The sequence below is a fragment of the Mya arenaria genome, chromosome 13 (genome assembly GCF_026914265.1).
Source record: "Mya arenaria isolate MELC-2E11 chromosome 13, ASM2691426v1".
Taxonomy (NCBI): Eukaryota; Metazoa; Mollusca; class Bivalvia; order Myida; family Myidae; genus Mya; species Mya arenaria.
In genome coordinates this window covers 66,240,038-66,254,394 of record NC_069134.1, presented here as the reverse complement: position 1 = coordinate 66,254,394, position 14,357 = coordinate 66,240,038, and the positions used below count along the sequence as shown (strand labels likewise).

General features: G+C 34.1%; 1 protein-coding gene across 2 annotated transcripts; it reads left to right on the top strand.

Annotated features, from left to right (window-relative positions):
• The first annotated feature begins 661 nt into the window (after window positions 1-661).
• On the top strand, window positions 662-11,115 carry LOC128215004 (sushi, von Willebrand factor type A, EGF and pentraxin domain-containing protein 1-like). 2 transcript variants are annotated; one of them, XM_052921741.1, is made up of 9 exons: window positions 662-796; window positions 2,989-3,210; window positions 3,783-6,841; window positions 7,283-7,875; window positions 8,038-8,220; window positions 8,491-8,602; window positions 8,898-9,004; window positions 10,398-10,496; window positions 10,733-11,115. In XM_052921741.1, the coding sequence occupies exons 4-9, from the start codon at window positions 7,536-7,538 to the stop codon at window positions 10,831-10,833; spliced, it is 942 nt and encodes a 313-aa protein (XP_052777701.1). In that variant the 5' UTR covers window positions 662-796; window positions 2,989-3,210; window positions 3,783-6,841; window positions 7,283-7,535; the 3' UTR covers window positions 10,834-11,115. The 2 variants fall into 2 exon arrangements, 1 of the variants encoding a protein (XP_052777701.1); XR_008258022.1 differs by lacking the exon at window positions 10,398-10,496 and having other exon boundaries at window positions 3,783-7,875.
• Window positions 11,116-14,357: the final 3,242 nt, after the last annotated feature.

The window sequence follows — 14,357 nt, the reverse complement described above, 5'->3', positions numbered from 1 at the left end:
ATCCTGTATCTCGTTCACCGCCCTGGGTGAATCTGGTGTCTCGTACACCAACCTTGGAGTATTTTGGTATCACGTTCACCGCCTTGATGTATCTGGTGTCTCGTACATCGTCCTTGGTTTATCTGGTGTCTCGTACACCGACCTTGGAGTATTTTGGTGTCACGTTCACCGCCTTGGTGTATCTGGTGTCTCGTATATCGCCATTGGTGTATCTGGAGTCACGTTCACCGCCTTGGTGTATCTGGTGTCACGTTCACCGCCTTGGTGTAACGGTGTCATGTACATAACCCTTGGTGTATTTGATGTCTCTTTATCCGCCTTGGTGTATATGGTGTCTCGTACACCGCCCTTGGTGTATCTGGTGTCATGTACATAACCCTTATTGTATTTGGTGTCTCTTTATCTTGGTGTATCTGGTGTCTCGTACCCCACCCTTGGTGTTCTGAACATTCTACTCGTCATCATATGTCCACAATATGACAGTCCGAACATATTCTGGTTTTTAAAATAAATGAAGAAATAATTCAGCTGCTTTTTTAGAAGATTTGATCAAGAAATAAAAAATAATAATAAATAATGAAACTACTTTCCGAACTCTCTTTTAACTCAAACGCGGTGCAACTATCTACTAACTACAAAACGTTACTCATTGGGCCTTATCAATAAGGAAGTTTTTGACTTGTGTTATCCGCATTTTCAGATATGCTAATGAAGGAAAAGATGAAGTTGAAAGGAGAATTTATCTTTTTGTTTTTATTCTTGATTAAAAAAGGATTTTGTGATTGGAATTTTGAAGGTAAGCGTTTTTAAGTTATATTTTAATGTTCTGTTCAGTTCATCACGGTTGTTTTATCAGTTCACAGTGTTTTATTATCAAATCGGTTATACACTTGTAAAGCCCAGATTATGTTGAGCTATTTTATTAAAGGAAAATATTCGTTGTACTTTTTCATAATTATACTATTTATCCTTTTATATGCCTCTGACTGTTAAAACACCTGTACATTTGGAATGTGCGATATAGGTTTAATGGCCCATCCCGCAGTGTTATCTCAGTAGGATAAGAAATACACCATCACCAAGTAAAAGTTTATGAACGCCTTAAGGAAATTGGCTTTTGATAGTAAAATTTAATATTTTTACGATTTGTTTTTCCTATATGTGCATTTTTCTGAGATAACATCAATCAATGTATTTTGTATTTTTTTTCATAATATTGTGCACATACTGGTATTTATATGTTTTGCTTAAAACACTGTTCATGATAAATATAAGTTCACATCTGGCGTTTGATATGTTAGTTACGCATTCCGTGGTGAATTCTTCTATTATGCTTGCACATTAATTAAAAAGGATAAGAACGCATTTCTATGAGGAAACCTTAGTTTTGAATATTTCCTCTTATTTTAGGACACAATGTCGTTGTTTTTTATAAAAAGGTTGGAACGTCTTTCATATCATTTTTATTTATCATTTTATTTTTGTAAATTAATGACTGAGGGAAACTAAAGAATATTGATGCATCTGGCATTAATGAACGCTATTTAGTGGCAAATAAACTATTTAAGGTTATAAAGATAAATCTTTATGCACGAAAGTAAATGTACATAGCAGTCATCAACTGGTCACCAAAAACCTAAATGTCAAGTTTGAGGGCCATGGGGCAGGCATTGTCAAGTTATCACTCAGACAAGTTTTTTTTGCGTTCAAGGTCACAGTGACCCTTACCTTTGACCCAATGAGCCCTGAAACCAAAAGGGGTCATCTACAGCTCTACCTCCAAGTCAATTTTTAGGGCGATGGGTCCAGGCATTGTTGAGATATCGCTGGGAGAGGCTTTGTTAATTATTTGTGATAAAGGTCACTGTGTCCTTGGCCTTTGGCCCGATTACCCCAAAAATCAATAGGGGTCATCTACTGGTCTGGCCCAACCTTCGAGTTAAGTTTGATGACAAATAGGTCACTGTAACCTTGACCTTTGGCCCGATTATCACCAAAATCTATAGGGGTCATCTACTGGTCAGACAAAACCTCAAAGTTACGTTTAAGGCCCGAGGGTGCAGGAATTATCCAATTATCGTTCGACCAACCTTTTATCATTCATTGCATGTCCACTGTTACCTTGCCCTTTTGCCCGAGGACCCTCAAAATCATCAATAGTGGTCATCTACTTGTCCGGCTGAACTTCCAAGTCAAGTTTTAGGGCTATGGGTGCAGACATTGTCCAGTTATCACTCGGACAACCTATTATCTTTCAAGATCACTGTTACCTTGACCCGATGACCCCTAACATCAATAAGGGTCATCTACTTGTCAGGCCCAACCTTATATCAAGTTTGATGACAAATAGTTCAGGGAATTGTGCAGTTCGCCTTCAAGGTCACTGAGACCTTGACCTTTGACCCGATGACCCCTTAAATCAATTGGGGTCAACTGCTGGTCAGGCCAAACCTCCAGGTCACGTTTGAGGGCCAGAGGTGCAGGCATTATCGCTTCATAACTCGGACAACATTTTCTCATTCAAGTTCGCTGTTACCTTGACCTTTGGCCAAATGACCTCCAAACCAATAGGGGTCATCTACTAGTCTGGCCTAACATCGAAGTCAAGTTTGGGTGCCATAGGTGCATGCATTGTCCAGTTATCACTCGGACAACCTTTTATCATTTAACGTCACTGTGACATTGACCTTTAATCTATACGGTTCATCTCCTGGTCAGGCACATCATTCATGTCAAGTTTGATGATCATACGTCCCGGAATTGTTCAGTTATCATTCGGACAAGCTTTGGTCTACCGAAAGACCGACTGACCGACATGTGCAAAGTAATATACTCCATCTTCTTCGTTCACATATGGCGTTTGTACTGATAGTTAAACATTTCGTGGTGAGGTCATTTTCTTCTATGATGCTTGCACATGAATAACAAACAATAAGAACGCATATTTATAGGAAAAGTCTTTATTTGAAATATATTCTCTTATTTCAGGACGAAATGTTGCATTGGGAAAAACACCACAACAAGGTCCTGGTACATTTGATGGTTTGGTAGCACGTTTAGCTGTAGATGGAAACACAAGTAACGCAGCTTCTTCCGGAGCATGTGCACACACTACTGAGGGCAACGCTACACATCAAGCATGGTGGCGGTTAGACCTAGGCCAGTCTTACTGGATCTCAGGAATTAAAATATTCAACAGAGAAAGACATTGTTAGTATAAAGTATCGATTATATTTATCAATTCGAGTTACTGAAGTTTTCAATACATGTTACATGATTGCGTGTACGGATTTTGAACTCATTAGACAGACAATGTCCATTATTTCATATAAGGCAGTCCTTGTTGGATATTGGCAACTTGTCAACGGCTCATACAAAAAAATCATATGTAATATAATGTTTAAGTCTATGTAAATGACGATGAAACAATATAAAGCAACTAAAATCTAAAACATACCGGAGGAAAAATAACATGTACTAGTATACTCATATAAATTTGCTAATCCTAACGCAATTGTTCATCTTATCAATAGTTAATCCCGTACAGAGAACTGTATCCTCCTAAAAATCTAGTTATGAAATTACCAGTTTATTTCACGGGTAGATTTATTCCGCAGCAATCCGTTAGTAGTTAGCAAAATAACTAAGATTCAACGCGATTACATGTATATTTCTTTTAAGAGCAATATTTATGCAAAAAGCTGCAGAAACAACCTCAGTAACAAAATTTTTAAACATAACATTTCTACCTAGAAACGTACCATGAATAATACAAGTTATAGTTTCAGTGCGGGAACGACTTTTTGGTATGCTTGTGAAAGGATTTGGGGGATATCCATATGATAAAGGAGCACTAGAGGTCACCTTGTTTGCCGATGACCATATTGCAGATGGATTTACGTCCTGCAATAACCCATACACAGAACGAGGGAAGGACGTATGTGCAGATGTTATCGAAATTGAAATCAACCCAGCCAAACGCTTGAGAATAATTGGAATAGAAACGCAAAGTTATTTGACGCTTTGCGAGGTTGAAGTTTTTGAAGGTAAGTTAAGTTGTCTGTTTCTGTTTTATTATTAAATATTCCAAATTTAATCATATACACACTAAATGTAAATTAAACATATGGTGTTTATCACGTAATACTTATTAAAGAGGTGGTAGTGGTGCCAATTTAGCACAACAGATGCATTTTTAGTGTAAAAAAACAGATATAAAAGAAAAAAAAAGAAAAAAAAAAAAAAAAAAAACCCAGATATATTCACCCCTTAAATCAACCCTTATCTTTTAACAATAATAGGTTATTAAGTTTGTTTCTCCCCCCCCCCCCCCAAAAAAAAAAAAATAAATAAATAAAGAAAAACAAAAGAAAGAAAAAAGAAGCATATATAAGCTCCGAAAAGGTAGACAAAAAGACTGCTCTAGAGGTCGTTGCTTAATACATGCCCTTTTTGCATGTGGACAGTTAATTTGTCATTCGTGACTGAAATTACATGTACGATTTTGTATCGTTAACCTTTGTAGTTTATAAAAGCCGTAAAAAGTTAAAGTAATATCTGTAAGCTTCATAAAATAAATAAAATATTTCAACAACACAATATAGAAACTAATGAGACGACTAAAATTCGATTTTTCAAAAATGCAAAATTTATGGTTTTAATATTAAGACATATTGGGATATCTTTTGACAATAATAGGTTATTAAGTTTGTTCCACAAATTTTGTACAAGTCGACATTCCCAAAAAAAGATGTTCCTTTGGTTCTATATATTCTGACCAGAATCGGCATAAGCTGGAGTTTGTGACCTTGCTTTGATATAGGTATATGTTTGTTGATAGTAGTCTATAAATGTATGTACTGGAAGGTTTTTATTGTTGTATCAATGATACATATTAATGGCAATGTTAATGTTTTATTCCACATAAAAAGTATTTGTTTCGAAATATGTTCCTAGAATTGCATTATATTTATATTTTTTTACCATGCTTTGATTTAAGGGTTTTTATTTGCATTGTTTACATAATTTTATTCGGTTTTTGCTTACTATTTTAAACCTTTTAAACAAGTAAGACTATGTCATGATTTACAGATGATTCCTCTTTCAATTTATGTTTTAACTTACACGGAATACTAGCTGGTAATACTTTAGAAAATCAGAATTGCCTATGGTATAAAGATGTTTTATCTCGTCAAATGTAAAGAACTCTTTTGATCTGTAATCAAAAGATATGTTGGACGAATTTGATACCTTTTTCATACAATTTATAAAAGTATGCACTTCGTTTAATTACTTTTATGTCGTTGTTATTCCATACTATTGTTTTACTTGAACTATTATTTTCGATATATTTGCTTATAACAGACCATGATAAGAGTGCTTTTGCTAAAAATCAATATTTATGTGCAATGATGTTTATTGTTTCTTCGTCGAGATTACTTTCGACAACAATCGTCCTCCAAATTTATGTAAAGCGTCACTAAAGAAGGTTTGGTATTGATGCCTATTTGTTTCATCCAGAAACCTCTATACCCAACACCCTTTGCTCGATTTATCTAACCGTGAAGATATATACATGTTTTACCGTCTCTGTTAAATATAATAAGAGTTTGAAATTCTCAACAATCTATTTTAGAAGTTAGTATTGAAATTACTATTAATGAACTCTTCAAAAAAGCTAATATGAATGTGTACAAATGTTTGTTTTTTTCTGTTTTTAATGAAATGCAATATAATTTTGCGTTAAAAATGTAAGCTTACGAAAACACAGAATTAAAAACAATGATAAAACAGTTTATGCTTCTTGAAGGATACGAAGCTGTCCGTGAAATCCTCAAATCCTGTACTTAACAAAATAAGATTAAGCAATAAAATTGAAAAGTTTCAAGTGCAGGCTATCATTGGGGTTGTGCTACATTAATGCCAATTTATTGGTATACTTATGATCAGAGGTAGAGCAGCAATTAGCCCAAGCCCGTAGTGGATATCCTATTACCCATCATAACAATCAAGAAAAACATAGCCTTTTCAATATTTATTTCATTTTCATTGTCTTTATCTTATGTTTGGGAAATAATGGGCAAGGCTCGGACGAAGTGTTGATAACATATAAACGGTTCTGTCATGGTATATCTATGATCAGACCAGACCAATCTATTTAAATACCATAAATTGTCCATAATCAGTTATTTGAGAGTTGTCAATCGCCGAGCCAAAGAGTATGCTGAGAAAGCGGTATTCTACTTCCTCTGAATACTCAGCTGCTAGGTATGATTGATATTTTAATCGTCAGAGCATTACCAGTGAAAAAACAAACAAAGCACCATCAAAATAATGGAATGGTAAAATAGCATGAGAAACACAAAAGGTTTGCAGCACATCTGGTATTGAAATCAGTCAGATGGACATCGGCGTGAGGTAGAAAGCCGAATGGTCAGCCAGGTGTGCAGAACGATTTGGTTTGTAACTTCGAGTCAATTTCCGGATTTACTGAATATATATATAGCAAGCAAGCAGAATACATGTATCGAAACTAGTATAATTCATTACGTATATGCCTGTATGTAGACGAAGCTTGGGGTTTCGGGAGAATTGGAAAAATAAACCAGAATTTAATAGAACTGCAAAAGGCTGAGCTTTCTCTTACTATGGTCGGAGCAAAAGGGGCCTGAATAACAATGTGCTTTGAAGAGGGCGCGCACTGCGGCCAATCAGACCAGTATAATAAGTCACGTCATGCGATTGCTGGCGATATGGTTATAGAGCACCATTTATTAAATGCATTACAAAGATACCAAGAACAAAGCTATTCTTAAAGGGATAACTTGAATTGTTTGAAAAAGTAAGTAAAATATGTTATCATTGACGTGTTACTTAATTTTAGAACAGATGACTAATTAGCGCCTTTCTTTGTCCTTACATTGATAAGATTAGTCCCAACGTAGTCAACATTAAACATCAACACAATCTTAACATGAAAAACATATTGGCAGTCATTTAAAACCATTAAACAGTTTGCAGGAATGTTTTGTGTAATGAATAATACATATTGCTACAAATTCATCCAACATTTAAACATTCCAAAGACATCTTTCTTTAGCGTTTTGCATTATATAAACAAACGGACAAAGATTATTTTACTTTAGTTTAGTCCCTACACATTCATCCTTATGTGGTGTACACGTGCTTGGTCTTAAAAAATGAACCTTTGTTTGCCGAACTCTGAAAATGTTTTACAAAATATCACATCCAACAACAGCTTTCTTTTCTTTTGCATATCAAGTTGCTGCTTGTCGCGTTCCTGAAGCACCAATACACGGATGGTACCATGACCCTAATAATACTGTCTCTAGAGGTTTTGTTCCAATTGGTTATGTTATAGTCCGCTCCTGTTATACTGGGTATTCGTTATAAGTTCAAATCGGACATGTCAAGAAAATGGACAATTCAGTGGGGGGAATTCCCTATGCACGATTGTAACTTGTTCATCGTTTGGAAAACTTGCAAATGGAACTTTGCTTTACAGCGGACATGATATGATCTATTATGCTGACCAAGGCAATAGCATTTACAAATTTGGGGTGAAAGTAAGAGCTTCATGTGTTTCTGGTTTTCAACTAGTGAATGGATCTAAAGAGCAATCTTGTTTGGAAAATGGAACTTGGGATGGAGTCAAGCCAGTATGTGGTAAAATAATATGCAACGACACTAGCATTCTAAGCTTTCGATTTCAAAAAAGTGTTTCATTGTTTTCCTTTTCGGAACGAGGAACTGCTTTGTACAACAGTAGTAAATATTATCTCTTGAATGGCAGCTTGTCATTCATTTGCCTTGCGAATAGAAGCCTTTCCTGGGAATTTCAGCCACCAGAACTTGGTAACTAATATTGGTAATCAATTCATATCAGATTTCTTTCGGATACAATGATACTCGGTAGACTTCTACATACTTCAGATTTTAAAAGATTAAGTAACACCTTATTTTCTGACTGGTTCAATTTTGATCAAGCAAACAAGTAATGACATGAACTATTTCCAGCCTCCGTTTGTAAAGTGCAGCATAAGGATAATTTATTAGTTAACGCCAAAAACTGTTTACGGGAAGACACTTGCGAAATCGGCACACGTGTTTCGTATGATTGTGTTGGGGACTACGAAGTGAGTGTTAGAAGTGCGTCATGCAAAGCTGATCATACCTGGAGTGCCGAACCTTTTTGCAAATGTAAGTCATTGTTTAAGGGTAAAATGTGCACTATATTTTAAATTTCGATCTTTTTTTTACAAATCTAATGTTACATCAAACGTATTTTTGAATTTCATGCACAAGTGAAAATTGAATGTAGTTGTTGATATTGTTTTAAATAGTAATAAAAGTATCGCACATCCTTCCATAAAATGTGATATTATACTGACACTGATACAGCATAATAGAACAAGCTATCATTGCTGTAATCTAGTCAATTAATCAAAAACTTACTTTTTCCAATTTTAGACAACGCACAATCTGCTAAATCTTCTGTTGCCACGATCGGCGCATCCATTGGAGGAATTGCTGTTGTTATTGCTGCAATTGTATTAATACTTTTTATTTGCCGACATAGAAGGTAGGCCAACGTATTTAACTTATTGCATACTAGCATATCATGAGTCTAATTATACACATTAACTCAAACGCAAAACTTCAAAGTAATAAATATAAAATATGTTTTCTAAATGAAATGGAATATTTTCATTGGCCAAATGATAATGAAACACTGCCTAATAGAAAACTGTAACTTCATAGTCAACTTAAATATAAAAAACGTTAACTTTCTTAAAGTTACTCGTTCCTAACATTATCTTATATAAGTAAAAGAACATATGCTATAAAATTCTTAACTTTTTTGCCACAAATAATAGCAATGCAGCCAAATCTTCAACACATCCTCATTATGAAATACCGGTTAAAAAGGATGCCGACCAGTCGAATTGTTATAGCGAAATCAACGTATCAGAAATAATCAACGGTACGTATAGGCCAATTGAGGGTTTCAAGCTTTACTTATTTGGATACAAAATAGTATGTATAATCAATCGAGGAGTAATCATTTGGTAAACATAATAAGAATTGAAAAACAATGAAAAAGAACAAAACATGCTCAATTTCCAAATTGAATCTAAGTTACAATTTCATATTTTGGTGAATTAGTGAACATAGTCATACATAATAGACTGCCATCCTGAAGAATTATCACGGAGTCAACAAACGAGTGTGGCAGAGACGATCGCGCATCGCGCTAGAGAAAACCCACAACAATATTTGAACATGTGTTTGTTTATTGTCGTTAGTATTTATGCAAAAGGCTACAGAAACAAGCTCAGTAGCAAAAAGTTTAAACATAAACCCGGTTTGTAACACTGGGCAAATGCCAAAGACATAGAACATAAAATCACAAACAAGAAACATAAAAGAACAGCACAAAACTCCACAAACTGCACAGTGCATACATAATAAATATATATATATAAAATAGGTATGTTTATCAAGAATTGTTAAGTACCGCTTTGGAACGGTCAGTAAAATGTAAATTTACTGGGGGTTTAAACCAGTTTATGTGCACAAACCTCACTCTTATCCCAACATTCTTTAATAAAGATAAAACGCAAAAGGTAAATCTTATCAAAGTATGCATTAACTTGAGGAAACGTATCAATAAAACAAATAATAATAAACGTATTGTTAAACTCCAAGTACTTCTATGATTAGAGATCCCAACTCTATCTGCAGACGGAGGGAAACAATTCAGAGCACGTATTGCAAAAACTTTTCAAAGATACGATGCAGTCATTGATAGTAACTATAAACATCCCACACAGTCTGCCTTATAAAATAAAAGGTTTAAAACTGTGTGATCATAGAGTTTCATAATAAAAAAAGCATCATTGTATTTAAACTGGGAACAAATAAGGAAAACATTATTAAAAATAAAAGTGACATGCATTCGCTAATCTGTCGTTCCAAATGATTTGAAACTGTAAAATATTTGAAGAAAATGAAGTCATATGCTAAAACACTCCGAGTCAGCCAAAAACTTGTTCGCCAAAAACGGTTTTAAGGATAACAGGAATTAGCAAAATCTTATTAAAAATCTAAGAACTGAAAGCATAGTAATGAAAGGAAGCTATATTCAACCTTAATTTTGTTTCAGGTATTCATCTTCAAAAACTAGAAGGAAAGTTATCTTCAAAATATTGCCTTTATATCCACGGTTTAAATAGAATATAAGTCATTCATTAAGTCTATCTGCCCAACTACCTGCTGGAAACATTTTAATTTTACGAGTTTTCTTTTTAACATCACGTCAACATTAAGACCACAAACGTCATTCCATCTACACATTTTACCTTTTTTGTTTCAAGTGATGCCTTCCTCTGCAGGAGTGGATTCTATTTTACAATTTGCATACAGTTTCTTGTCGACGTATGGTGTATTCACCTGTTGTGATAAAATAATTAAATGTAATTTAATGTTGTTTTTGTTTTTGTTACACTCAAATCTACATTCACATGAAATAGTGTATTATACACTCAGATGTCATGTATACAAGCATATTCGCATTGTTATAAAACTCATAATAATTATTAAAACGATAGTGTTTGTAGCAGAACATTAAGAAACACGCTATATATAACGTATCATGTATGGTACTTTTCGTATATAAAATCAGCTATGTATGCTGATATGCTTTTTTCAGGTGACGACGCCGCGCTGTCCAGATCCAACAGCTACCTTACGCCTGTGGTCACTGATGGCAATTATTATGAGACTGTGTCTCCTTATGAGTGTGTCGATTGAAAAACTTTAAAAAAGGGATTGACACTCGATGTAGAGCAATCAATCAAGGAAAAGGAAACAGAACGTTCAGGAAAAAACTATCAAATTATACGTCCATTTTCTTCGTTTTTTTTCTCTTTTTTTCATTCTATTGTCGGTGGAACGATGGATCCGCTGAAGGGTGATATACTTTTTAATGATGCGAGGATAGAGATAAAGGGACTCTATCAAGACTAAAAAGGGGACTGTATTTAATAAAAATGTGTTGATTTACTGAGAAAGGAAATAAATTGGATAATTAAGTTCCTGATATTTTGTTTGTTTTAAATGTTGTGCTTGTTTTCGTAGATATTCTTTGAGCTGGCAATAATTGAACACTTGAGCATCGAACCGGGTTATTCAAAGCGTTATCGAGAAAGGCTTTAATTGTATCTCTCGACTTACTTTTGAAGATATAAGTTGTTGTATTGTGAGGGCTATGTTGTCAATGTTGACAGTGTTCTCAGCGTCTTTAAAATAGCTAAAACTATAGATAATTTCAAGATATTCAATCGTGAATATGTGTATGAATGCCTATTGCAAGAGGAAGAACGCAATGTCAACAACACTTGCTGACCAAACCACTGTTCAATGAAGCCGTTTGCAGTGCTCAAAATGTACACATTGTTTCAATTAGGAATTTCAATTGTAAATAAGCTAGTATCAGTTGTATACATAGTTGCTGTATTTGTCAAAACGGGAAATAAAATGACACTTTATCAAATACACGCGATTAAAAAGGTACAAGTGCTTGATGGATTTGATTTGTAAATAAAGGTCACGATTTGATAGAAACTTGCTTTAAAGGGAATTGTTCTGGAAATTATTAATATGTTTTATGTGTACATTTATGTGTTCGTTACGTTCATACAGCAAGTACATGTTGTCACTTTACAATCCTGCATGAAATAAAACACGTTAATGGTGAATCGTATTAAAGTATGCATTTACTCGAAAGTCGAAGATGACCGCTAAATTGGTATAGAATCACTTCATTTCCTATGCAATGATTTGCCTTGACGAGAGTTGTGCTTTCTATAAAGTAAAGGGAAGTAAACTCTTTCCTTTGTTATAGTTGATTTATTTCTGGGTTTATGATCAAGCCTATTGTATACGTAAAAATAACATGCATGTTTGAATTTCAATGTGCCAGTAGAAATTTATTAATGCCGTAATACACAATTCATCAAAATAACCAGGACAAGCCTCATGGAATTTTGATTGAATATTATTGCCTCGATTTACTTTTCACTGTGTTTTTGAAGCCATTTTAACTTGGAAGAAACAAAATGAAACGAAAACTTTCTGAACAGTCTCTTATATATAATGCAGCTGTGTCAGCCGAAAATGGAAGCCGAAAAAACATGCGGACTCAAGCGCTCACCTCAACTGAAAACGGTATAGCAAGTGTCGAATGAGATAAGCAAATATATTCAACAGAGAGCAAGCATTCCCCAATAGCCATCAGCTTATTTGAAGTGCTAAAAATTCACTCAGTCTTCTCGAAAGCGATTACATTAAGTATGAACGGTGTTGATAAATACTTATATATCGAAACTAGTAATTAAAGGAAAAGTAAAATCATATATTTGCTTCAGAGTAAGAGAATAAGAAGGCAAACTAAGTGGTGTTAAGTGTCATAATTGTTCGTCAAATAATGTCCTCGCTGAGAGTTGAAAACAACGTTAATGTTATCTGCAAGATTCCATTTCCGAGACCTAAAAACGCATGTATCATTTAGAATATTACTATTATGAGATAAGTTATCGAAAGGTCATTATGTCGATCAGGAACTGAGGAAGCATTTTTAATTTTCACGTAGCCGTTTTATATGATCACCATAAAAATCTGGATATACCATACCATAGGTAATACCATCTACTATAACAGGTTTAAGAATGTTATTGTATTAAGAGAGTATGAGGTAATGATTAAAAAATATCTAAGACAACGTTTCTTCAATTTATCATTAGGATATCTAAATCCTTGTTTTAGTAATTGAGCAGTGATTATTTTACTACGGGAAAAAGCTTCACGTCCAAACATTCTATAGCGAATTTTACAAATTGCTTAATGAATTCACCATAATACATGTCCATTGTAGCAATGCCGTCCAATGAAGAATAATTATTATTAATCTTAAATCATCCCCTTCTCATGAAGTTTGATGGTCGATTTACCATCTGCTACAATCCTTGAACATCTAAAAACGACGATTTTTTATCAGACGTGATTGAGTTATTAAGAATAAATCTTGAAGGGTATATGACATTATCAGTAAAAGAAGGATTATCTACACTTAAAATGTCATCAATGTCAACAAAAACTATTGCTAAATATTTAAAAAAGCGGCATATCTCCAGACTTAAAGCTGCACTCTAACAGATATACCGTTTTTACAACTGTTTTTTTATTTTGGATAGAGCAAATTTGTGCGAAAATATCTGCAAACCAATGATAAAAGATTGCTGACAAAAGATTGGATCGCAGATTTTCATATTACCGTTCAAAAATTAATGTTTTATGGCTTAAACCGTTACTAACGGTTTAAGAAAAATGCATAATACATCAATGTTTGAACTTAAATATAAAAATCTGCATTCTAAGTTTTTGTCATTAGTCTTAAAAACTGGTTTCCATGCATCTTCGCAAAAAATGGCTTGTTCCAAGACAAAAATTAAAACAGTTGTCAAAACGTCAATCTGTGAGAGTGCAGCTTTAAAGACGTTGAGCATGTCTTCACTCTCGTAACGATACAAAAACATGTGTAAAAGCTTAGAAAGATTTTAGCGCCTATAAGAATACCTACTCCTTGCCGATACATATCATGTCCAAATGTACAGTATAAATAACGGCACATGTCAAGTTAATATATTCATAAAAACTGTGCATTAGTAAAAAGACTCTTGTGTTCTTATGACAGTCAATACTACGTTTATTTGCGTTTGTATCGCAGTCAAACAATATGTTATCAAGACATATACCTTTACAGTAGAACTAGAAATATGATGCTCTATTAACCGAGATGTATAGGCACTTAGTGAAGTTTAGAGATCGAGTGTTTTGATGGGAAGTTTTAAGATCTTCATTAGACACTTCTTTGTATTGACCTTAAGGATTAACTATTACTTTTAATTATAGTACGGGTTTTGTGAAGCTGGTTAGGAATCTAAATACGAGTGGGATGTTTTTCAAAGATAAGATACTTTACCTAATATAATGATCAGATGATTAAAACATAGCAGCTTTGTCTGCTGAAATAAAAATGAAAGCGCTGAAAAATGCTTGACAAGCGTGATTTTATTTTACTGTTCACAGGCAATAGCAATCGAATTGAAAACAAATCCTGCCACGCTTAACTATTTTAGGCAATTTAAAGTCTCCAGTAATTTCATGACCAACATTATAATTGCAGTATTGAAAGCCGCCAAGTCAGTCGCTCGAGGAACTGAACGTGACAGTATTATCACATTTGCACATTTCTCACAACACTTGTCTCATCTTTA